Source organism: Notothenia coriiceps, unplaced genomic scaffold (assembly GCF_000735185.1).
Source record: "Notothenia coriiceps isolate Sejong01 unplaced genomic scaffold, NC01 NC01_scaffold00015627, whole genome shotgun sequence".
Lineage (NCBI taxonomy): Eukaryota > Metazoa > Chordata > Actinopteri > Perciformes > Nototheniidae > Notothenia > Notothenia coriiceps.
Window position 1 is genome coordinate 150482 of NW_011348328.1, and position 24584 is coordinate 175065.

At 41.6% G+C, this 24584-nt stretch overlaps 3 protein-coding genes across 7 annotated transcripts in view; 1 reads left to right on the forward strand and 2 right to left on the reverse strand.

The window, feature by feature from the left end:
• The window catches only part of LOC104949047 (voltage-dependent P/Q-type calcium channel subunit alpha-1A-like), a 35691-nt gene extending 28814 nt beyond the window's left edge, over nucleotides 1-6877 (forward strand). Inside the window, exons 15-17 of the mRNA XM_010775325.1 lie at nucleotides 948-1155; nucleotides 1719-2041; nucleotides 3271-6877. Of these exons, the coding sequence (XP_010773627.1) occupies nucleotides 948-1155; nucleotides 1719-2041; nucleotides 3271-4092 (1353 nt within the window). The 3' untranslated portion in view covers nucleotides 4093-6877. The remainder of the gene's footprint in view (nucleotides 1-947; nucleotides 1156-1718; nucleotides 2042-3270) is intronic.
• A 2750-nt stretch (nucleotides 6878-9627) lies between these two features.
• ier2a (immediate early response 2a) lies at nucleotides 9628-10737 on the reverse strand. The gene has a single exon (XM_010775327.1). It carries the CDS (start codon nucleotides 10575-10577, stop codon nucleotides 10041-10043), a length of 537 nt encoding a protein of 178 aa, XP_010773629.1. The 5' UTR covers nucleotides 10578-10737; the 3' UTR covers nucleotides 9628-10040.
• Nucleotides 10738-16153: 5416 nt separating this feature from the next.
• Nucleotides 16154-24584, reverse strand: part of nacc1a (nucleus accumbens associated 1, BEN and BTB (POZ) domain containing a) — a 16685-nt gene continuing 8254 nt past the window's right edge. For 2 of the 5 annotated variants that reach the window (XM_010775330.1, XM_010775328.1), the window contains 5 exons: nucleotides 22627-23245; nucleotides 22221-22424; nucleotides 21352-21457; nucleotides 21087-21184; nucleotides 16154-20233 (listed from right to left, as the gene is read on the reverse strand). In XM_010775330.1, the coding sequence (XP_010773632.1) occupies nucleotides 19926-20233; nucleotides 21087-21184; nucleotides 21352-21457; nucleotides 22221-22424; nucleotides 22627-23245 (1335 nt within the window). In that variant the 3' untranslated portion in view covers nucleotides 16154-19925. The remainder of the gene's footprint in view (nucleotides 20234-21086; nucleotides 21185-21351; nucleotides 21458-22220; nucleotides 22425-22626; nucleotides 23246-24584) is intronic. The other 3 variants (XM_010775333.1, XM_010775331.1, XM_010775332.1) reach the window with 3 other exon arrangements.

The following is a 24584-nucleotide window of genomic DNA, read 5'->3' on the forward strand; positions in this document are numbered from 1 at the left end:
GCTAACCTGTACTGGAGAGCACACAGTAGGAAATAAAAAAAGAACTCACCTTGTGATAAACCTGCAAGAGAAAAAGCATTTGAGCTCTATACTGTCTCAGAAATAATCCTTGATGTGGTTTAGAACAGGATGGCGTTTTATCATAGCAGAATTTAACTTTATCTCCGGTAGAATTCTGATCAGGCATTAGCTCCGCCTTCTCTTTTTTTATTTTTTTTTTATCTAAGGACCCAAAATCCGCATTTCTCTAACAGGGCTGCAGAAGAGGGGTATGAGAAGTATGAGGCATGGCTACAATGGGTGATCTCTTTGGTATTTTAAGCAAAACACTTCACAATATATTTTCCCAATATAGCATAATAGGTCCACTTTAATGCCAGAAACATTTAATGAATAAAAAGACAATTAAGTCAAAATGGTTAGAATAAAGTTGACATGTCAAGATCAAAGTTACATTTTTTGGTATAAATCAATATATCTACTGTATCAACTACTGGTGTTAGCTGATAAACTAAAGGTTTGACTTTATTTTCTATATGCAAAATGTGATTTTAATAGTTAAGAATCTGTAAATGTTATTGGACCTCCTTTCAGCAAGATCATTGCTGATTATTTTATAGGGGGACATTAATTGTTATGTAGGACAAAGTTTGGTCCCTTGGCCTCTTTTTGCCGACCCCTACCTTATAATCTGTATTTTTGAAGTAGCATGATTATTATTATTTATTACTAATGTGGGAGTGTATGACTTGGGAAGGGATATGGGGGGAAGATGGTGGGCTTTCATTGTTCCAGAAACAGATGCCATTCTCTCACACTCAAACACACACACACTGTGTCTCGTTACCCATAAATCACAGGCAAAACTGTCTGGATAATCAAAGGAAATCACGTCTCTCTGCATCTCCCACTCTCTCTTCTCTGCGGTCTCTCTCTCTCCCTCCCAGCCCATAAATGACAGCAGTCCCATGAAGCGCTCGGCCTCGTCGCTGGGCCACAGCAGGTCCGGCAGGGTTCACAGAGACAAAGGAGACGACTACAACATGGAGTGTGTGCCTGAGGAGGAGAGGACTTCCCGGCATGGACACCGGCGAAAAGACCGGGGTCACCGGGCCTCTGAGAGGTCGCTCTGCCGCTACACAGAGGCTGACACAGGTGGGGAGGAGACCACATGCACACAAACAACCGCACATACAGGAGACAATAATGAGGGTTTGACAGATGCTTTATTAACACAGATGTTTTTTTATGTAACCATTACTCTAAAGTCTGATGTTGTATTGTTATCTAATGTCATGGTGCTGTCATGGATCCATTACCTAAGCAGGTCAAATTGGATATAAAAGAAAAGAAACAGACACACTAGTGATTGAAAGTAAAGATTAAATCACTAGTGTTTAAGAGTCAGATTACCAGGGACAAGTCAGGCTTAAGCAGGGGTATGAAGACTGAGAGACGCTTACAGGTTTTTATCCTATCTATCACAAAAAGTCAATATTTGCTTTCATTTGATCCTTTTGTAAGTGACGTTTAACCTAGTACCATAGGATTTAGCATTCTTCTCCAGGAAGCACATTGGGAGTGGAAAACCAGAAAGTCATAATGCAAAGGTTATCATATGAACCAATGATTAAAACCACAGCGAAACTGACTTCTATAGTGTCTAGTGTTTTTTAACCACACACCCAGTAATAACTCTCATGAACCCCCCTCATCAGGCCTGGGCACGGAGCTGAGCACGACCACGCAGTCCGGGGACCTCACGTCCAAAGACAAGGACCGCGACAGAGACCGCGGCCGGTCCAAAGACCGTAAGCACCACCACCACCATCACCACCACCACGGCTCCGTGGACAAGGAGCGCTATGTAGCAGAGCGAGGGGGCGAGTACGGACACAGGCACTCTCGCGAAAGAGAGCTTGAGGACAGGGACAGGGAGAGAGAGAGGGACCGGCGCTGGTCTCGATCGCCCAGCGAGGGTCGTGAGGGTCACGAGGGACACGAGGGACACGAGGGTCGGGACGGCTTGACGCACAGACAGGTGGGCTTCCGGGTAGTTGTGTGCATGTGGTGTCTAGTTTGGTTTCTAGAAGAAAGCCAAGTGGGACGACCACACTATTCGAACACCCTGAAAGGGGGCCATATTTTGCTCTTTAAGTACTTGTAATGTTTATGTCATTTCAAAAGTAAGATATTTACTTGTAGGTCAGTTCGTGACCTACACTGTGGTATTGCTACTTTTATTCAAGCAGAAATACTTGCTAAATACTACTGCTAAAAAAAGGTCAGAAGTTATTGTAGGACTTTACTGCCCTCAAGTTAGAAGCCTTATCAACCCCAAGTTGTTCAAATGACAAATAAAGTGTGGATTATTTGTATGTAAATACACATATGTGTTGACGACATGCACACAAACATTTTGTGGTTATAATAATGCAAGTAAGTAACATGAAAGACAGACAATAAATGTTCACTATGCAGTTAATTGTTCAATGTTTCAAATCACTGTTCCAGCAACCCAGCAAATATACATAGAAATGTATATTTGGATACCTGACTGCTGCCCCGTCCTGCCCTGCTACATGTTTTAAGACTGCCAAAGTTCTCCCATGTTCCCCCCAATACCTTTCCTTTTATAGCATGCTTTTCCAAACACATAACACGTGACATTTACTATTGAAATGTAAAAACAAAAGTATCTATAATCTACCAAACTTCTGTGCAGTTACAACTTTTGTTAAACTATTCTAGCAAAGAAAGACTAATTGGGGAAGAATTGTTTTCCTCCCATTACAATTTTTGCATCTTTGTTATATAGAAATAGCTTTCAGAACATGACACATGTCTCACAGCTCACTGACAGTCAGTTTAAATCTAACACGTTTAGTGTATGTTTAGTCACCGTATTTACCCTGTACCACATTTGTTGCTCCTGAAATCAACCCTTTACCCTTCTTTTCTCCTGTCGTCTTTTGTTTTCTTTCCTCTGCGTTGACATGTTGCTTCTCTATGTATGCTGCTGTTTGGAATCTCATCTTTTTTGTCCACATGCTCTGCTCCGTTCCTTTCTCTCCTCCATCCCACGCACGTTATGACTGGTGCTTTTATCTTTATTATTGCTGTGATTCTTGTTCTTGTCTTCTCTTGCATTCTCTCATTCCCTCTCTATTTGTTTTCCACTCTTTCTTTCCCATCCTCTTTACTCTACATGTTCTGTCGTTGAATTTGTGGTTCGTTCTTTTTATTTGCTTTATTTCACTTTTCGTGTAGGGCAGTAGTTCGGTCAGTGGAAGTCCCGTCCCCTCTACGTCGGGGACCAGTACGCCACGTCGCGGCCGCCGACAGTTGCCTCAGACCCCCGCAACCCCCCGGCCCCATGTCACCTACTCCCCTGTGGTCCGTAAGGCCATGCCCGCAGCACCTGGGGGGCCACAGGGCCGCCCCCCCGCTCCTGCCCCTCGGCACTTTTCTCCCGAGCCTCCTCAAGGCCAGGGCCCCCCCCCCTCTGTCCTCCCTCCAGCCCACCATGGCATATCCCGCCAGGGTCATCACCCCCCGCCTCGCTGGGGGGACACGGATGGAGGAGGGGGCTCCACGGAAGGGGACGGCTGCTTCTACAACCAGGACTATGACCCCCACCATGAACCCCCTGCTTACGAGCAGAACCCCATGCAGGGTGGCAACCCGCACCCCCACCCTCAACCTCATGCCCTGGCCAACCACCCACTGCCGCCTCCCCCACAACAACAGCAACATAACCCCCATCCACTGCCTCCACCCCAGCCCCACCCAGTAAACAACCCCCACCCTCATCCCCCGCCCCACCAGCAGCCCAGTCGCACCTCCCCCAGGACTGTCGGCCATGCACCTCCCCCCACCACGGCCCTGACGGGGCCTGTGCAGGGCCAGATGCAGCCTGCTGTCCAGCGGCGCCTGCCCAACGGATACCGCTCTTCATCTCCGTCCAAACATATCCATGGACCCCCACACACGGGGCCTCACAAGGTCCCCCCTCCACCCGGGCATCCCAAAGGTCCCCGCAAGGGCCTGCATGAACCCTACAGTGAGAAGGAGGACGACGACTGGTGCTAGCCTCTGGGGATGGGGGAGGGGCGTACGGAGGAATAACTGATAGATGGACGGAAAAATGGAAACGGGAAGCTCCGAGCGAGAGCTCTGACTGCCAAGGGAAACCATGATTCCTTCTTTCTTGCCTGTTCAATTTTTTTCTCCCCTCCACTGCTTGGCATGTCCCAGTGATGCTGGGCTGGGTGGAGGGAAAGGTGTCAGGATGAAGGGGTGGAACAACAATGCAGAGGCAGGACCAGTAGAAGTGGAACACCACCTCCACGTTCTGCTCGCATTGTTGTAGCATTCATTTGTTGATGCCAAATAAGACCAACCTCAAACTGCAGGATGCAAGCAGCCGGGGTGACTACACTAGTCTGTGTGTGTCTTAAATTCTGCCTCCGGCAACGATCTACAGCCACTTACAAGATGTCAAGAGTTGCGACTCGACAAAAGACACTTTACAGTCAGAGACAAAAGAACGACCACTGTTTTGTTTTTGTTTGCTTCTCAAAGCCAACTTCAGTTAAGTTAGCTGCAAAAAGAATCAAACCCAACCCTCCCAGCCACAAGTTGAATATTGATGAGTTTTATCATCTGTGTTTTTAAATAAGAACCAAACTGACAATGAGCCCTCCACCTGTGTGAGGTGAGGAGGCTGCGTGGGTGGGAGAGTTGGGGATTGTTGCACGGGGGTGGGGGGTTGACGAGTCCCTGGTCAAAATGTAGAGGAAAGGATGGGTGTGTTTGGGATGTTTCCTCCTCCCAGAAACAAACAATTGAACAAACCTCAACCCATGACCTATGAGAGAAGAAAAACAAAAGCGTGGAGATGGGTTTCAGAAACGAAAAACAAACCAATAACTGTTTTCTGCAGTATTTCTTCTTCTATTCCTGCTTCTTCTTCCTCCTTCTCTTCTACTTCTTCAGAACATTGAAGCTTGAATCTTCTGTTGCACCCAACACAGCTTCGTTTTTTAGACTTGCGGAGTTGTACACCCTGTGGAATCCTGCATGAATGATACAAAAAATAATAATAATAGCAACAATGAGAATCTACTGTATGTGGGGGGGGACTCTACTTGGTCCTTTCTGTTGTGGTCTGCAGGGTTTCTCTTTTTTTTTGGAAGTAAAAATGCCTTTCTGTTTCTCTCTGTCTCCTCTGTATGACCTTACTCTTCCTGTACCTTCATTTACACTGAAATCAAGTGAACGAAGGCTATAGGGAGATTTGATAGTTACTGTATGTTTATCCAGAAGGAACACAATTATTACTTTTTGCTTGCTTGTCTGTATGTCCTGTGTCAGATGCCTGCCACTGATACAGATGGAATTGCACATACTTTTTTTGTGGAAGTAACTTTTTGTAACTACGCTGATAAAAACGATATAACGGGAAGCAGGGTAACGTTGATAAGAGATGTGGGGTCCAATATTGGTGAACAAGTCAGTAACATCTCAAAGTCTTCCAGGGTTTGGGCTTCAAAAAACATGCGAGAGGAGGAGACCAATAGAAAGGCGAGGGAAAGGAGAGAAACTCTTCATCTTTGTTTTCTTTTGTTATCGACCGTCATGATGGACAATCTGATGATATAGTGACTTCTAATGATCATGTCGATCGTGATAATGAGACAGATTCTCCATTTTGGGTCTGTTTTTTTCTGTTCTGTTTGATTTTGAGCTCAGCTAATCATTTTTCCAACCCTAAGGTGGAGCTCTAACCCACAGTTGCATCGTGGGAGAATGAGTCTGCAGGTGGGAAAATATGAGTTTGTCACTATATAGAATTTTAACCGTGGGTTCGTTTGATTTAGAGCGCCAAAACAGAGAATTGGCCAAACACAGCAGTAGCCTCCAGGTTTCTGCAGTGAAATAAAAATAAGTCTCCTGCTGATGCGAAAGAGTTCCACCACCGCTTGTGACCTTCCGGTGGCGCTGTATGACAGTATGTTTTTTTTTTTACCTCTCCTTTGACTTCATTTCTGATTCGGAGTCGATGCACCAAGTATACAGTTTAGCTCATTCTCTCACTCGTGTTGCACAGTGCAGGCGGGTTGGAGAAAAGATGTGTGGGCCTCGTCATGGTCCCTGAAAACATCTATGTTCTGTGTGTAACCACTCCTGTATATCTTTAATTTATTTCTTTGTGTTTCTCTGTGTGCCTCAAACTAACACGTGTCACTAATGCACACCACTGTCAGCCCCAACATTGTTATTATTATTATTATTATTCTGTTCATTCATTTAACGTTTTTTAACCTGGAGGCCTATCACATGTTGACCAGAGAATGCACCGAAAAAATTGAAAAGAAAAAAACTGCCTATTAGTGTCTTTCCAACCTCAGTGGAATGTCACAGACAAGTATTTTTTCACATCACTACACGTAAAATCAGAAAGCACACTAAGTATGTAGCTCCTGGTTGTGGTGTGTGTGTGTAAGTGGGTTTTTTGCGTGTGTGTGTGTGTACATGAGTGAGTGTGTTTCAGATCAAATGTTTGATGTTTTGTTTTTGTGCTTGCTTTGCTTTCTATTCTTTGTCTCCAGAAATCCTTTAAAAAAATATTTTAGTCAAATCATTGTATCAAATTTCCGACTCTGTTTGTGTGCATATGTGTGTGCGTGTGTGTGTGTGCATGTGATGTCAGTAAACCCCTGAATGAAACAGGCATAGCCCCAAACATTCACCATCCATCTTTGTGTCTATGCTGCAGTGAAATCCACTAACACGCTGATTAACCACACAAAGTCTTCAAAAAGCAATGTAAAGCCGCTACTGAGAAAAAAAGAGTTTTTTAAGTACAAAAGGTAAAAAAAAAAAAAGGAAAAAATATCTAGTTCCAGAAATGCATGTGCTATGTGCATGCCACACCGTGGGTTAACAGTCATCTTCAGGACATAAAAGAAAAAGCAGATTAAAGAATTCAGAGGAATTTAAAAAAAAAAGATATATAAATAGATAGATGTTTTTAAAAAGCAACGTTTCCTTTTTTTCCTTCTATTTTTGAGAACAAAAAAGATTAAAAATTACAAAAAAAAATGTCTAAAGAATTAAAAAAAAAAACACAAGAGACTTTGGTGAGAGTTTGTTTTCTTCTGTTACATGGGGTTGAGGCACATCACGAAAAAAAAGAACTGTTTTTAAAAAAAAATATTCAAAGAAAGTACAGTTCAGAAGACAGAATTGTATTCTCCCTTCTACTTTGTGTGGGGGGTCAGGGGGTACAGGAGCTAGCCAAATCTGATGATGTCCTCATTATGAATGGCTGTGGAAAACTTTGATCTCTCACTCACTCCCTCTTTTTTCTCTCTCTAACTCTGTCTCTCTCACACTCTTATCTGTCGCACTCTCAAACTGTCTCACCGCTATTTCTACCAGTGCATTTTGTAATTCTAAACAGAACTCTTCCTAAAGAATAAAATCCAGAGAGAATGCACACTGTGTTGCCTCTTTTCTTGTCCACATTATGGCTTTATTCTTCAACTGAGCATGTGTGGTGTGTAGGTTTTTACTAGATATGTTGTGGCTTAAAGGCACCTCTTGGGGTTTCCTTGTAAACAACCAAAAGTAATGTTGACACTGGAAACCAATTTCCTTACTATGAAAGATTTGCAAAACATATTTTACAAACATTTTCAAACATGTAGTGCTAACATGCATTACATCCATCAGTGGAATAGTGTGAAACCAATGGCGGGATTGTGTAACACACACAACAAACTTGGGATATGATTTTGTTCCAGCAGCAGTGTCAAGCATTACACAAGTTATCAATGGGCCCAATCACCAACAGTCTGCTTCATAGCACTACTAAGCTCCACAAGGTCATATAACCTATAAACACATTGACAAGATCTCACTTTTTAAGTGTTTAACATGTTAAACTGTTGACTATGTACATTTCCAGTACACACAGAGCAGCATATCATTCATATGGATTCATGTGTTCTTTCTATCTGGAAAAGGTAAGCCTTATATTCGCCCTCTAGCTTTGTATTGACCTTTTTACCAGCTCCTGGTGGAAAATGTGCTTTTTTTAGCTTCAAAATGTTCACCAGCTATTGATAACTTTGTCTACGTGCTGTTATCCTGGCTTCAAAATAGGGCTTTCCATTTATACCAGCAGAAAGTATACACATCCTCCTTTGTCAACAGAAAACCCATCTTTGCACCTTTTAAATGAAGAAGTTTTGTATATTACACTTTAAATGGTTTGGCTTCTTGAAAGCTAGTTGCAGAATTCCTCGCCATTCTGAGTTTGATTGCAATTATTGTATGTCACTTAGGATTAAGGCTGCAGCTAAATTAAATAAAAATAATGTAACGTGCGATGATGGGCAGCATTCAGTGGGTTTTTCCAGAGCTTTTTGACTGAAAATAGCTGTTAACTAGAATCAAGGGGGTTTTGTATAAAATGCATTAACACTGCTTAAAATGTAAGCCCCTTATGGGCTGATAAGGTAACAGGGATCTAAACCACCCAATCTGCTCTGAGTCAATTCAGCATGTGCTTTTGCAATGCTTACATTCTGAAAAAAAAGAAATCCATTAGGAGATGACATGAATCTTATGCTTAGATAGATGTGACAAGAACATGGATGTGTCAGCATGTCCCTTCACAACGAGCTTCTTTGTGAGGGAAATCAGATAAAGGGTAAAGAAAGTGTGTGTGAGGGATCGGAGCAGACTAACATGTGAAGGCGAACAAGCGTGTGTGTGTGTTCACAGGCATGTCCAGACGGTTCCGGCCACTCCTCCCGGCCCTGTGTGTACACAGACAGGGTGCTCTGGTTTCAGCCGGAAGAATAAGCCGCCTGGTCGGAGCCTCATGGGGCTCTCAGGCACTTCCCCCCACATTCCTTCTTCTGTTTTCCTAGGATAAATCCCCTCCCCCCTCAACACCGGTGGTGAATCCCTGTTGCGCCCATTCTGTAGTCTGCAGGGTCATTACATTCCAAAACGAAAACCGTACGTTAATAGGAATATAAATAAAAGCTTTATTGTTTTTAAATATAATTCACCCATTACTTAAGCTTCAATTTTAATTGCTAATCAATTAACTTGAATGGTTTTGTAGAAACAATGTTCAGATACTGTTTGGGTTAGGTGCAGAATGAACGACCCAAATGAAAGGAATTCAGTTGTGTTTATAATCTCCCTTTATCTGTTTGTTGTGCAGAATTACTGATACTTAACCACTGTCACTTAACAGCACACTACAAATGCATGTTTTACCCAACCTTTTGCACCCCGAATCAATCACTATTATTCAAGTATTACGGCCACAGTAAAACACTACTTTAAGAGCTGCAGGGCTGACTTGTTCTCAGTGTTATGTCCAGTCAATGGTTTTTACAACCTCCCCCCCCTCTCCGGACCTCAATCTCCTGAATTGTCCCAGCTTTTGTTCTGCAAATCAGTGTGGGGGATGTGAAGTTTGTGGGGGAAGGAAGCAAACTTCTTCACACTCAAGTTTCCTGTCACCCACACACACACTTATACAACAGCAGTGTTGTGTTATGTCAACAATGACTAAAAAAAACAACACACCACTCAAGGTTTTAGGTACAAAATAGTTTTTAATAAATACTGAGGTAGTTGTAGTCATTGAATGTTTTACACCTGGAACACATTTCATCTCAGTCAGCACTTATCCACACACATTTGTTAAGCTTTTAATGTCCATTAAGGCAGCTCAAGGCCTCATTCAGGTCAACCAGTTCCTTTAGTTCCGCTTTTGGCCAGCTGAAGCCTGTCCTTGTGGTGAGCTATGGCCAATAATTAGGCCAAAAGTCACCGGGACTAATACACATCCACAGGCTGCTTCCGTGAGTCCTGGTACATGCCCCGACATGTTCACAGCCATGCTTGGGGCTTTCAGGGCACTCTTATCCCGGATGTTCACGTTAAACGAAAGAGTCCATGGCGTTCAAACCGTGTCGAGAAGTTTAAAGTCTTTAATCCTCGTAGTTTCAACACGCTGCAATGGCTCTCTGTACAGGCATTGGGGCTGGGGGTGCTCCCACTTGACTGCTGCAGTTCATATATTCACACAGCAAAACTGTACTTAAAATGAGCTGATGGGGAGAGCTTTTCTGCTCAAGTTTGGCCTTTTTGCAAGGTAGAAAGTCCGGCTCCACGGCCGCTTTACCCCGTCTTTTCCGGGAGTGTTGTGCTGGTCGGGGAGGGCTCATATTCTCCTTGTTGTAGGCGTCGCGGCGGAGCTTAGCGGGGGAGCTTTCGACCTCTTCTCCGGTTGAAGTCAAAGGTTTTCCCTCCTGTAGCTCCATTTGAGCGTCTGTAGGCTCCTCGGCCGGGGACTGTTGTTGTTCCACCGCCTCCCACTCCACCGTCTCCTGGGCCGCATGGTACATGTCCCGGGCGGATTTCATCACCATGGTCAGGAGGAGGCTCCGGTGGAGACGGAGACCCCCTCGCTGGGTGCGGGAGCTGTACAGTTTCCCCAAAGCCACAACCATGATCCTCTTGGCCTCTGTGGTGACCTCCATGACACTGTTTGTTTTTAAATTAGTCAAAACAATCAAAGGTTAACGTTAATTCAAGAGTCTCCCCTCTGACTTCGCATGCAGACACAATACAGACTGACTGCAGGACAAGTACTTATCACCTCGCTGACGTCACTCACTCAGCGTCATGTGAGAGAGCCCCGCCCATCGGCCTCAAACCAATCTGCTATTCAAACAACCCTGAAAAAACTGGTAAGGCAACCTCCACACACACTATGATAATTGCATTAGCTACAGACAACAACACAAATAAATGCGTCACTCAAACCGAGTTCAAAGAAGGGAATTCACTACATAAACACGTGGAGAAATACAGTTTCAGTTTCTTTTTGTATTCATTAGACTTGTAAAATTGCACATTGGAATCTTAAAATGTTTCTTTTTAGACAACCTAAGAACAATAAGCCTTTAGAAATGTATGGTATATCTGTACATTGTTTTGCTTTATGCTTTATCTGCTAATTTTGTCTGGAGGAACAGCTCGACACTGCCTGTAAAACTAGTCTATAATTTTCAGGTATTGTACGTTTCATAAACTGGCTACCACGTGGTGTAGCCGCAAGTTGTAGTGTGGAGTTTGGACAAACAGTCCCCCCTCCTTGTGGTACATTTCCAAAGATATGCCTAGCACGCACCTGTCTCCACATTGGAAATACTCAACAGACCCATTTCATCCTGGTTCTGGTTTTGATCAAATATTGTGTGTCGGTATAAATTGTATCTGTTGCTTTAATAGCCACATCTCTATTACGCATTGGCTTGTGTTTGTAGTAAAAACTATCAACACCCTTAGGGGAAGATGTGTCATTGGTTTTCATGTAATACATTGAACCACCTAAAATGTGTTCCATTAAAGTTTAAGCAATTATCCAAAAACTACTTGACATTTAATTTCGGTTTAAATGTATATATATATATATTTAAAACCTTGTTGCAGCTTTAAAGTGGTCTTACTGAATCACTCCTTTTGCTTATAACATTTATTTTTCTAACATGCAAACACAGCCTGTCGTGTAAGAATACCTTAACCTTTTTTTTTTTTTGCATTGAACTATCTCTGCTCGGCATGACTCAGCAAGTAATGTTATTCAGGTTAGATAAGGACACGTTTCAAAAATGATTAACACATTATATATGGACTACAATGTGTTCCTTTGATCCGCAAACCCTGTATCAGGAGCAATCTAAGATATTTCCCTATCTATTTTTAATCTTTCTCACACCATGGAAAAAATCCACTGCTCTCTGGAACACAGCAGAAGGCCTGTTTATAATAGTGTGCTCTCTTCTCACCCATCCCCCAGTGTGTGTTACTTCCTTTTGAAGGACAGGCAGATGCCCATATTTAGCACATCCTGCTCATGTGGCACATACTGAGAGGAAACCCATGACGTGAGTGGGAGCCCTTGTTTCCTGAAGCCATTTAAAGTAACAGCGGTGATGATTGCGTCAGGGCCACTTCCCCTAAGCCCATATTTGGGCATTGGAATCCATTCCTCCAGGTTTTTTTTTTATCATGATTAGAAACTGCAGGGTATTTTTACAGCCTACTTCATTTACGGTTAAAACTCGAAACTCCGAATATCACATTAATATTAAATCATAAACGATATATTTTAATCTTGAGTGTGTATTGTATTCTTTGGAGATACAGAGAGAGATAGAATGGGAGGCCATCTAATTTTAACGTTGCTCCATACTTCCATAATAATTTGTGGTATGCAGGTGATTGTTTCTGGTGTGGCTGCATTTGAACAAGACATGAGTTGAAGAGGTTAACAGGCGTTTGCATTTTTCTATGGTTTAACTGTGAGAAAATGTGTCGGTCTATGAGGTAGGGATGCATGAAAATGTGGAAGAAGGGAAAGATGTTGATGGGAAATCCTTTGTTGACAATGACATTAATAATCCATTATGATCTTATTTTGTAGTTGAGACTCTTCAAGCGTTAGATATTACTTTTTTATAGTGACCATTAGCATCCCAAAATGCCACATTTCTTTCTTACCTCGAGATGGTTAAAAACTTAGCACAGTTAATTATGGTTTAGTATTAAATCACCAAAAGAGTTGGAGATAAGCTTATATTTGGACATTTCATTGCAATGCTATAGCGAAGAGTGCCTTCTTGTGGTCATGCAATATAATTGTTTCAAATCTAAATATAATATCTAATGTGCATCCTGCATTTTAGATATGTCAGGTGACACGTTACCCAAGTGGTACAATACTTAACATCTTGAAAAAGGTGGTTGCTCAGAAGGCATCAACATCATGATAGACCCAGAAACATTATTTAACAACCGCATTGAATCACTTGAATCAATTGTGCCGAAATCAATTCATGTCCACTAGGGGGCAGTAAAACATCACATCAAGCAGTCACTACTCACTATCTGCTCTCATTGAGGTCATATTTCAAACCACTCAAAGGGCATTTTAGCTCTGTTGTGGTCTCCTCTAACTAATTGCTTATTTGTCTGCCTGTCCTTTCTTATTGGGTGTTCAGAACATTGTATTTCTGGATGTTTATTTGTATTGTACATGCGAATTGAAGAAGATTCAACTTATTGTCATTACGTTACAGGTAATATGCATGTAACGAAACGGTTTCTCTTCATTTGACCCATCCTAGTGTTAGGAGCAGTGGGCTGCCATTATGTACGGCGCCCGACATTCAAAAACATCTAATAGTCAACCATCAGGGGTGTAGACTCAATTTCATCACGGGCCACATTAGAATTATGGTTGCACTCAAAGGGCCGGTTGTAACTTTAAGACTGTATAACTATACATATAAATATATATACAATTAATAAAATAATGTATTATTTTTATATTATTGCCTCTGCATTGGATTATTATCAGATAGGTTCACAATTATATGTCTGAAAGCAGAAGTCTAGGGAAAATAATTGCAAATAATTGCAAGACTCTTCAGTGCACATGTCACAAAATGAGATGCATTGTGGGACATGTAGTTTATGGGCAACGTGCTCCTGTAAAGCGGCACGTAACCTTAAAAATAAATGTAGGCCTATTATATTACTTTCAAGCAGGGCTGTATCTGGGGGCCCTATGCAAGATGTTGTTTGGGGCCCTAGTTTTTTTTACAATGGGGGGGATTCCGAAGCCTTTAAGATGATCTGTGGAGATGCATCAATCTGTTACACTTTAATAGGAAAACAGGCTAATTTCACGAAAACCAAGTAATTGAAAATTACAAAAAAGGATATTAAAAAGGTAAACAATAAGGCTCTTCTATGTCAATAAATGCAAGAGATGCAGCATTTTCTCAANAATGTTTAATTTACATTTTTCATCTTCCTCAGACGTCACTCATTGGCTGACAGCCCAACGATGATTTGGACTTTATTAACCCAAAAACACAAGCCACAGCTTTGCTATCATTGCAGTTTAGTCGTGTTTATATCCTACATTGGATTTTTAAGCATNCCGAAGCCTTTAAGATGATCTGTGGAGATGCATCAATCTGTTACACTTTAATAGGAAAACAGGCTAATTTCACGAAAACCAAGTAATTGAAAATTACAAAAAATTATATTAAAAAGGTAAACAATAAGGCTCCTCTACGTCAATAAATGCAAAAGATGCAGCATTTTCTCAACAATGTTCTCAACAATGTATAGACGTCACTCATTGGGTGACAGCCCAAGGATGATTTGGACTTTATTGATCCCCACAAACACAAGCCACAGCTTTGCTATCATTGCAGTTTAGTCGTGTTTATATCCTACATTTGATTTGTAAGCATACAATGCTTCACCGAACACAGGAGGGGGCTTGGCTGTCTACAAATAAAAACGGTTCGTTTGAATTCTCCCCAAATATATTGAGGCTGAACCTGAACTTTGAATTCTCTGCTCCCATCATAATCTTGGCGATCTTGTTAAAATTGTGAATGCAGAATTAGAAATACTATGTAACTGGTTTGCAGTTAATAAATTATCCCTTAATGTGGCCAAAACAAATTACATGTTATTCAATACAAAGTCTGAGAGTAGAAATGACTGCATTATACGGATTTGCAATACCGAGATAGAAAAAGTTGGTGCATGTACATTTTTAGGACTGCTTGTTGACGAAAAACTCAATTGGAAGCACCATATCAATTATGTAAAGACTAAACTGTCAAAAACAATAGGTATTTTGTATCACACTAAGAACATTCTGGAAGAAAAATACTCTTTATAACAGTCTATTTCTCCCTTACCTTTACTATTGCTCCAAAATATGGGGAAACGCGTACTCAACAAATCTACAAAAATTAATAACATCCCAAAAAAAAGTATTACGAATAGTCTGTGGTGTTGGTAAATATGAACACACAACTCCCATATTTAAAAAAACTCAATCTATTAAAATGTGTTGACATAGTACAGCTTAAAACAGTACTGGTTATGCACAACATTTTCCATAAGAAAATGCCTAATAACATCAGATGAAGTGACGGGCCGGATTTGTCCCGCAGGCCTTGAGTTTGACACCCCTGGCCCTGGTCAACCATAAACTAAATGTCTAAGCGATACAAACAATGCTAAGAGAGGTTCCTGTCAGAAATACAGATTACTGCGGCCTTAAAGCACTGGTGGATACATGTGTTGTCACATTTCTACATTTCTTATCGAGGGAAAATTATGCATTACCATAACAGGTTTGAAGTTGAAATGTGTGTGCAGGCAGATCCACTTGATTCTCTGCAGTTATTCTTTCATCACGGGGTGTTGCACTAACATAGGACATTAAAAAAGAGATCTTTCTTCAGCTCTGGGTTCGGCGGTGTTTGGTTTTAAGGCAGTCATAAACTAAACTGAAATAAAGAGAGCCCCAGTAGTTTATCTCACATGTTGAATCATTCGGAATGTGTTGTTCTTGTTACAATAACATTAAAAATGAGTCATTATCACCAACATTTCCATAAAAAAAGCGTTTAAAGTTTATATTGCTAATTGGTGTATTTCTTATGTTCACTTTTAGGAACGGTAATATCACAGTTGAAAATGCATAACGTAAATGTGTATCTTTAATAATGTAATATAGCCCCATTTTACAGTGTTTATACAAAGTTGAGCTGTGTTTTGTTCACTTTATTGTAGTGAATGTCAGTACATTTGTTCTTATAAGCCAGCTGTCCTTTCAACTATGGAAAGTAGCTGTGTTTCACGATTGAAACTAAAGCCAAATAAAGGCAGAAATAACTGTGTGGGGTGATATGCTCATAAAGCATGAAACTGGTAGTACAAGGCAGCCAGGTGGGAGTACTGAAGTGTGCATGGGAACATTTAACAATGAGCATGCATGTTTAACGTTTTTGTCTGTCGGTTTATACAAATTTACAGAAAATAACATGAAATATTTAATGTACATTTTAAGTGAAAAAGGGAATGCTAGTGTTTTTTTCGTGGCAATAGTCAAAATCTTATACACTAACACTTTATTCTAGCGTCACATGAAATTCATAAGAAAACCAAAAGAACCAAGAGGCAGCTGAACAGTCACCTTCCAATGAAAAAGGAATCAAAGAGAAATTGTTACAAATCTTTTATTAAGATATTCATTATTTTATCAATTTTGACATTTTTCTCTATGATTTGTATTTATTTATTTTACAGTTGTTAATGTGCAATTACCTTTGATAATGTTGGGTCACAGTTACAGGGCTTTCACAAAGTTATTGGCACTTGGAACACAGAAAGAAATAGGATGAGAAGTACAGGATGTACACTGGCACTACAGGGTTACACAGGGAGAGGAGCAGGGGCAAAGACATGGACAGACCAATTACTGCACAGGTTGTGAAGAAGCGCCGTTTCTGGGTAAATATATACCTCATGCTGCGAGTGCACAACAAACAATCTGACCTCTATGTGTGCGTCTATATATAATATACAGTATTCATCTATACATGTGTATAATCATATTTATATATGTACTGTTTAGAGACAAAAGGTTCCCCGTGCCGTGCCACACCTTATCCATTCAAGTGTGTAGGTCTACATGTTTTGTGAAGTGTAAACACATACTTTGAAATTACGATCTGCTTAGAACATACAGAAAAAAAGGAAGCATGAAATCTTTCAATTCTCTAATGCACAGAAAGTGAAACACAAGCACACCTCTTGCAGATGAAGCAAGTAGGTTGTGGGTGAGGGACTTTTTGGACATCAGAGAACGATCACTATAGGTAAAAACCCCTGACAAGTCCCGTAACTAAAGTGAATTCTACTCTAGGCTCATGAGGCGCAATAGCAGGATAGTCTCAGTGGGTGTGGACATTTCTGCATGTGCACTGGGTTGCTATGCGTAAGCAAAGCTTCCTAAGAGTCAATACTGATTCACTTGTGATATTTTAACTGTAGTTAGTGACTCAAAATGGAGTACGAGTCATTCAGTAGGTCACCGTGTAAAAGGGTTATTGAAAGAAACTTATCCAAGTTGTCTGTCTTTGAAAGTTACTTTTATTTAGACATTTTCCTCATTAAGTCTTTGTTATCTCGGTTTAATATTTCAAAGAATGTCAATGGCAATCACCTTTTACCAATGCCTCTAATAATGGAACCAAATGTAGACATTTTAACAGTGCAAATTAATCGCCATACCTATATCTCTAGGCAGGAATATTGACAGATTTGGTACCAAAAAGCTATTATTTAACAACGTTTGTTGTTAAATAGGAAATTAACTTCAAAGGGTTAAATTCATGTCTTAGTGATTGGCATGTCTCTTGGTTCTTTTAACTTTTTACACCAAGCATGTATCCGGAAAGCTGGTACTTTAGTGAGTTTCTTTTGAAAAGTTTGATATTTTTATCAGATTATCAGTAACACATCATGTAATAGTCCATCAAACTATTGTTTGGTTATGGCGAGTTAATCACACTGATTTAGGTGGTGTCATAATATTTATAAAAAGAGGGAAAGACATCGAGATGTAATTTGAGGTGAACTGTAAACGTTGCAGTTAAAAGCCACTAAGCAAATTAAACAAACATTTGAAAATGTGGATTCAACCACCTGAAACCACTGCTTTGCCTCTCTCTCCGAAACAGATGAATAAACTTGTGGAAGTGAAACTCGACACCAGCTGCATGAAGGACAGGAAGCACGACAGTCTTTGAGTATACTGTAGAGGTACGTGGGGGAGGGGGGGGGCATCTACAGTCAGATGTAGAGCTTACTGAGGTTTTGTTGTCATTACCCTTAATTACAGAATACGAGGTACTGCATTTTTGTTCTTTCCATAAACCATCAGGTCAAACTATTTCAATAAACTCATCCTTATCATTTAATCAAAAATGAAAATACGCTAAGCTTGCTTCTTGTTCTTTTCCCCCCATAAGATTGCATCAACTGCTTTCATTAAAAATAATAAATTCCTTCCTGTTTTTTTTACCCTGTACCTGTCTTCAGAAAAATAAAAACCTTTTTAGAAATGCCCCTCCAGAAGGAGAAAGTAATCATCTGTAGGAGCATTTCAAGTTAACAACACATTCCCAAGTCATACCCATAACGTTTTCTCTTATAACCAACTGCAACAGGAATACTGAACCCCCTGTGTTGACCAATAACAGGCCATTCAAAAAAAGCAAATACAAACTTTCACGTACAAAAAAAGGTCAGTTTTGAACATTTCACAATCAGATGCATCCAGCAACAGAAAGGAAGAACACTTGGGGTTTAACTCAACAGTCGTTTTGATTATTTACAGTAGGAATTTGTGCCAATTTCTAAACAAGAAACGCAGGCAGACATGGAAAACAAAAAGACAAATTCCACCAAAAGGGGTTCAGTTGCTACACAACATTTCTCAAAAAGGTGCATGAACCGCTGGTTCTTCTTATTAAGGTGCAAAATCATTTCAAACTCTAAAACAAAACTGTCAGCCATTTTCGAATTTCCATCGTAAAGATTAGATACATGAATAAACGACATACTGAAAAGACACAGCCGTGCAATACAGGCTCTCCTTCTTACTCAAATAACTGTTTTGCACACGTGGATCGTACCAAACAACCATTTGCTTCAAGCATCATTGCCTCCTCATGACATCACTGTACCCACCAAGCTTCTGCTTACTGATTTAAATTAAAAAGGCACGTTCCTATTTTATGTAATTATTCCCTGTGACTTTTGCATTTGTCAGCAGTTCTTTTTTCTTTTTAAAAAACATGAATACTGCCCGAGCTGTCAGATCAATATAACCTTATATTACAAGTAATCTTCATAATTGTGGACTAAAGTTTTATCGAAAGGAGGCAAATTATTCAGGTTCACCACCTAACAAGAAATAGATCTCATAGACAACAGTCAAGCCAACTGTATCAGTCTTATTATTCCTTTAAGCTAGCGAAAAGAAGATGAAATGCTTCATATTTAGCAGTTCAACTGCTCATTCCATCTCTCTGCACTGTCAAATAAAGATACAAATAAATGACTGTCTTGTGATAAGACTCCTTTTTTATGCAAAAATAGCACTTTCCTTATTTGACAAGACCTCTTTCAATTAAACATGAAGATCGAGATTTTAAAACAATCCCTCTCACTCTCTTCGGCTCACGCCGTTCTAGGCATGAGCACTTGTATAAATATAGTTTGTCTTCTAAAAATATGACCATATTTTATAACCCGTTGCCCTTTAAATTCTCTTTACAATCATCTCAGTAAAAAGCGTTCCCCTTCTCTCTTTATCACGTATTCAGTTCATAGACAGAGAAACATGCTACAATTTGAGGAAACAGAAGAAGAGGAAGATGACAGTTCTATAAGACACTGCACAGTGAAACACTCAGGAGAGATTCTCTAGGTCTGGAGAAAAGGTGATGTGGCGAAAACAGTTGCAGCGCGAGGATGGGAAGGTGCAGGGGAGGAAAAACAGGTAGTGTTAAATTATATTATTGGTTCTATTTTATTGTTTTAGTTCCTTCTCCTAGGCTGGAAGTGGTTTACTCCTAACCCTTTCCTTACAGCCATCCTTCCACTTCTGCAATGGTAACCCACCAATCACCTTCATATCAAGGAATGTATTTAATATTAAACAGTGGATGCGTTTACACACCTTAAAAAGACAAGGGGACAGTTTGGAGAAAACCTTCTCACTCTCTCCCTTTCCTCAACTACCTTCATTGTACAGTCATAAAGCAAATAAGTGTTCATGTCCTGGTTACATCAGGGTAACAGCTGTCGACCCCAGCAGTGTAGTATAGACAGTCACATGTGAGAGATCAGCGTGGGCCAAAGAGTGAGGAGGCAAGCAAAACTGGGGAATACTGGTACGTGTGTCACCAAATCTCAACCTTCCCCGGACACAAAGTTCAAAATAAGGCTCCTCCTTCCCCGCCTACACCTGGTAGCGATTCACCTGAAGAGCCACCTGACTCCATGCCGGCCCCGCCGGCAGCCTCCAGGGAGGTTGGGTCGAAGGCTGGGTCCGCCCCCAAGGTGTCCTCCATCTTGACTCCGTCGGGAAGGAAGGCGGTGTAGGCGTCGCTCTCGGCCATCAGTAGTTTCAGCTTGGGGATCCAGCTCTTACGGACCACGCGGCGGGCGTTGGTGCACATGTCCGCTGCGATGGCATTCATCTCGCTCTCTTTGAAGCTCGTGGCAAAGTTCTGGCAATAAACTGACATGGAAAAAGTGAAAAAAAAAAACACAGTTAGGCTGATTGCACATTATGCTGTTAGCTATCAGAAGTGGTGTCGTGAAGCAGACGGAAATTAACAGCGGAAGTCAAGGGAAATGTTGAGTAAGTGAAAAACACTTCACTAAATGAGTAATGTGTGCTATCGTGCCTTTGCCACGGGGCTTCTGGCACAACTCGCAATGTGCAAGGAGCATTGAAGCATCCTGAAGTATCAGAGATCCTCCGCCTCACACTGCAACACTTGCAGTATTGAAGCGACATCTGGTACATTTTGGATTACATCCCAACATTTTACTGCATATGTAAAAACTTTAAAAAATATCCTACATTCAGACACATTTCAGTTGATGTTGGCTTTTACTGTAACCCGTGTCCCAGAGTTAGGACATTTAAAGAGAGGTAATAACTCCAGGTATGTTGCTGATCACACAGGCTTTGATTTGTAATTTAAGTTGTAAATGGAGTCACATTTGACTGACGAGAAACAAATCCAACTCAAACATATAAGGAGCTACACAAGTGAGCCTTTTTCATTTACGTAACATCATATTCAGTATGTAAACATAGGTGATGTTGCCATCTAGTGGTCAAAGTGGGTTATTACCTAATGCTGATCATATGGGTGCAGCAAGATTCAGAAATCTCCCCTTTGCACTTTCAACCAAAAGTCACTTAAAGTAGGCCATAAATCTAATTCTGCACCAGCTTTAAGATATGCAAATATATGTTAAATATATGGTAAATTCCCCTCTGTCTGTATCCAACATCACACACAAAAGTGCAAATAGTTTCAATGCTTTAAAGGCAATCACCCTCGGACAGAAACACTCACATTTGACCGCGTGCAGAACTCTGTTGTCCAGCGGCTTGCGGCTCGGGTCGTTGGTGGACGAGCGGATGCCTGTTCCACAGCTGTTAGCCAGAGTGTTCCTGATACATCAAAGATAAGAACACACAACAGAGGAAAACAAAAATAGTTGTTACATCCCTCTTATGCCTGCAGATAGAGAAATCCAATAATCTCTATACGGAAATGTAGCTTTTGCTAACTTTACATGAAGCACTGGCAGAAATAGACCCAGACAGATGAAACAAACCTGTCAAAGAAGGCGGCCAGCAGCCTCCTCAGCAGCACCTTGTGTCTGGTCCCTGCGCTCACGTGACAGTTCATTAGCTGGGCTCGCGATATATACACAGAAGTACCTGCAAAGAATGCACAAGCAATGATTACCAAGAATCAAATAAACCACCAGCACTTATCCCCGTTTACGAACCACTTATTGTCTCCCATCAGGCCACGGTTGATCTCTTTGAGTTTAGATGTTGTGGTTCATACACAGTAATATGATAAAGATCTTCGCTTTGATTTACTGGAATGGAGTATTTGTTTGTCTGGTCTGATTCATATCAAACATTGCAGCTGTAGGCGGAGAGTGAGGAGGATGTGCTTCGGTTACATATCATAGTTTAGAGTCTTGCTTTTTTACCATTTTAACTAAACTAAAGTGTATTCCTTTTAATAGTGTAATGGTATGCTACATTCGTGCATTTCACTTTATTAAACAACCTTTGTAACCTGGCGTATGTTAACACCACCTTTCTTTATCTTTGTATGTTGCACTCAGTCTCTCAATCAAACGTACAGTATGTAACACACACATTGCCACAGGATGTCCTTGACATAAACACACAGAATCAAATGTTCAGTACTGGCACATAACCTGCATGTCAATGTCAAGCCGAGTCATCTGAGGACAGCCTTCTCTCAATATGTGTATACATATCATTGCCAGTGGCCTGTTTAAAGTGTCCTTTGAATGATCTAACATAAGTATATTCATTCTAGGTATATTATAGCTTGTGTGTTTCTTTAATATACCTTTCAAATGTTTAAAAGCCTTAGACAAACACATAGAAAAAGACATTTACCAGCTGCTCTAAACCCCTATTCTCTAAAAGCATTTACCTTTGGTTTTCTTTGAGAACACCCAATCCATACCTGAGACTAACTCCAGTTTCTCAGCGGGGTCTCCTTCCTCGTACAGTTTGGGATGACAGCGGTTGCCTATCTGAGCGACGAGTTCTGCAGGCAGACATGTGAGGTCTCTGCCTCGCATTCGACCCCGAGTCTCTGTGTGGTCTGGTAGAGCCTCAACACGCTCACCAGCTGCTGGAGAGAAACAGGTTTGCAGAATTACAATAAAACCACATCATTTTAACACACGGGAAAAGAAAATACGGTGCACAGTTAAGCGTCTGAACACCAGATATTGATTCATTCAATTTCACTGACATTAGTTATGTGATATTAGAGCTTTATACAACACATTTAAGTCACATTCACACATGCTGGTCTGACTCGTGTCCTTTACCTGCGGCGCCCATGTTGAGCATGCTGTACATGGTATACATGTTGCAGATTTGCCTGTACTGCTCTTCAGCACATTCGTCTGTCGCCTCTTCCTCTTCTTCATCATCGTGATAGCTGATGGGTGAGTCGCTGGCGTAGGTGCTGAGGGTGCCGGGACTGGCCCCCTCTGACACGCCGAGGCCCGCTGCGTAGCTCCCATTGGTCCCAGTGTTGCCACTGAGCCCGCCCCCGGCAACCATGCCGGCCAGGCTGGTTACGTTGGCCCCCATACCCATGGCCAGTCCCAGGGCTCCGGGGCTCTGAATGGCACTACCCCGCACTGCCTCCTGGGAATAACGGGCTGCTTTCCTAGCCCCGCCTCCTCCCCCTGAGCCGACCCCGCTGCTGCCCCCCTCCCACAGCCGCTTGGCCACAGGGGTGCAGACCACAGAGTAGGGGGCGGCTGCTTCCGGCTGGCTCGCTGGCTGCTCCGTCTTCACCCGGGACACCAGAGGCAGCGGCGTCAGGCAGGAGGCAGGCCGGCCTGCACTGTTACTGGTCTGAGTCACAGGGCTCTGGGGCTCAGAGGGGGGGGCCTCCTCAGCGTGAAGGCCCTGGGAGTCGCAGCTTGGAGAGGAGACCTAGAATGAAGACATACATCAAGGGTCAGCGTAACTCATTGATTTCAAGCATATATATGTGCTTGTGTTGGGAAGATACTGAATGTACTCATCCAATATCAGAGTAGCACATGATAACTACGTAGCTGTGTACGTAACAGGATGTATGATTACATAGAAGAAGCTCATGAGACACTGTGTTGAACATACGATAGCTATGTTCAATGATTAACATGATGATTCAGCCTCTATGGAGATAGGCATATGACTGTCATGTTTATTGCTTACGTGGGCCTTAGCTAATCTGAACTAAGCATAGTATATGGCTTTGAACCGTATACATGTATCTTGTGACTGAATAACACCCTCTCTTGTATTTAAGCATCTGAAGGACACTGTTTGGGGAAATATTTGTCCCATGTGCTCAGTATGTGATGACTACTTCCATTCTTGCAAAGATAATAAATACATGTATCCTGATTATTGAAGCAAAGCAAAGTAATCAGTAAAGTAACTGAGTTACTTTTGAAATGAAGTAACTAGTAATGTAACTAGTTACTGGTTTTCAGTAACTAGCACAACACTGGTGACGAGTAGGGTTGGGAACCGAAACCCGGTTCCAGATGAGAACCGATAAGAAAATGCCGGGTACCGGGTACCCATACAAAATACACAATTTATTATGTTCTGCTTAACGGTTCCTAAACGCGGTAGACCCTGTATTCCACCGGGTCCGTCTGCTCTGCAGCGACCCGGTGGAATTCAGCGGCGGACTGGCCATCCGTGTGTTCTGGAGAATCACAGAACGGCCGGTCGTCAGCGGGCCGTTGACGGCCCTTCATTTTTTTAAACGGCATCATGTATGTTGCGCTGACAGGCGACAGAGGTCCACAGTTGCCCCGCCCTCCCGTAGACAGTTCACGAGCTCAGTCACTTCATAACACCAAAGATGGGACGCGGTAAACGCTCTAAAGTGAGGCTCCACTACACTAAAAAAGAAAAAGACAAGGCACAGTGTAATGCCTGTTAATAGCTTGCCACAGGCATAGCTCAGTTCAAATAAAGCACAGNGAGTTTGACACCCCTGCTCTAAAGTGAAGCTCCACTACACTAAAAAAGAAAAAGACAAGGCACAGTGTAATGCCTGTTAATAGCTTGCCACAGGCATAGCTCAGTTCAAATAAAGCACAGCTATTGTCTATGTACTGTATATTTTTTATTTGTAAAAATGTCAGTTCAAGCTTAAAAGAATAAAGATATTTTTGTTATCTAAATGTTTGACCTCTTTCTTTTACAATTTTGGAATGGAAACGGGGAATCGATAAGAACTGGAATCGATAAGCAGAACCGGAATCGAAAG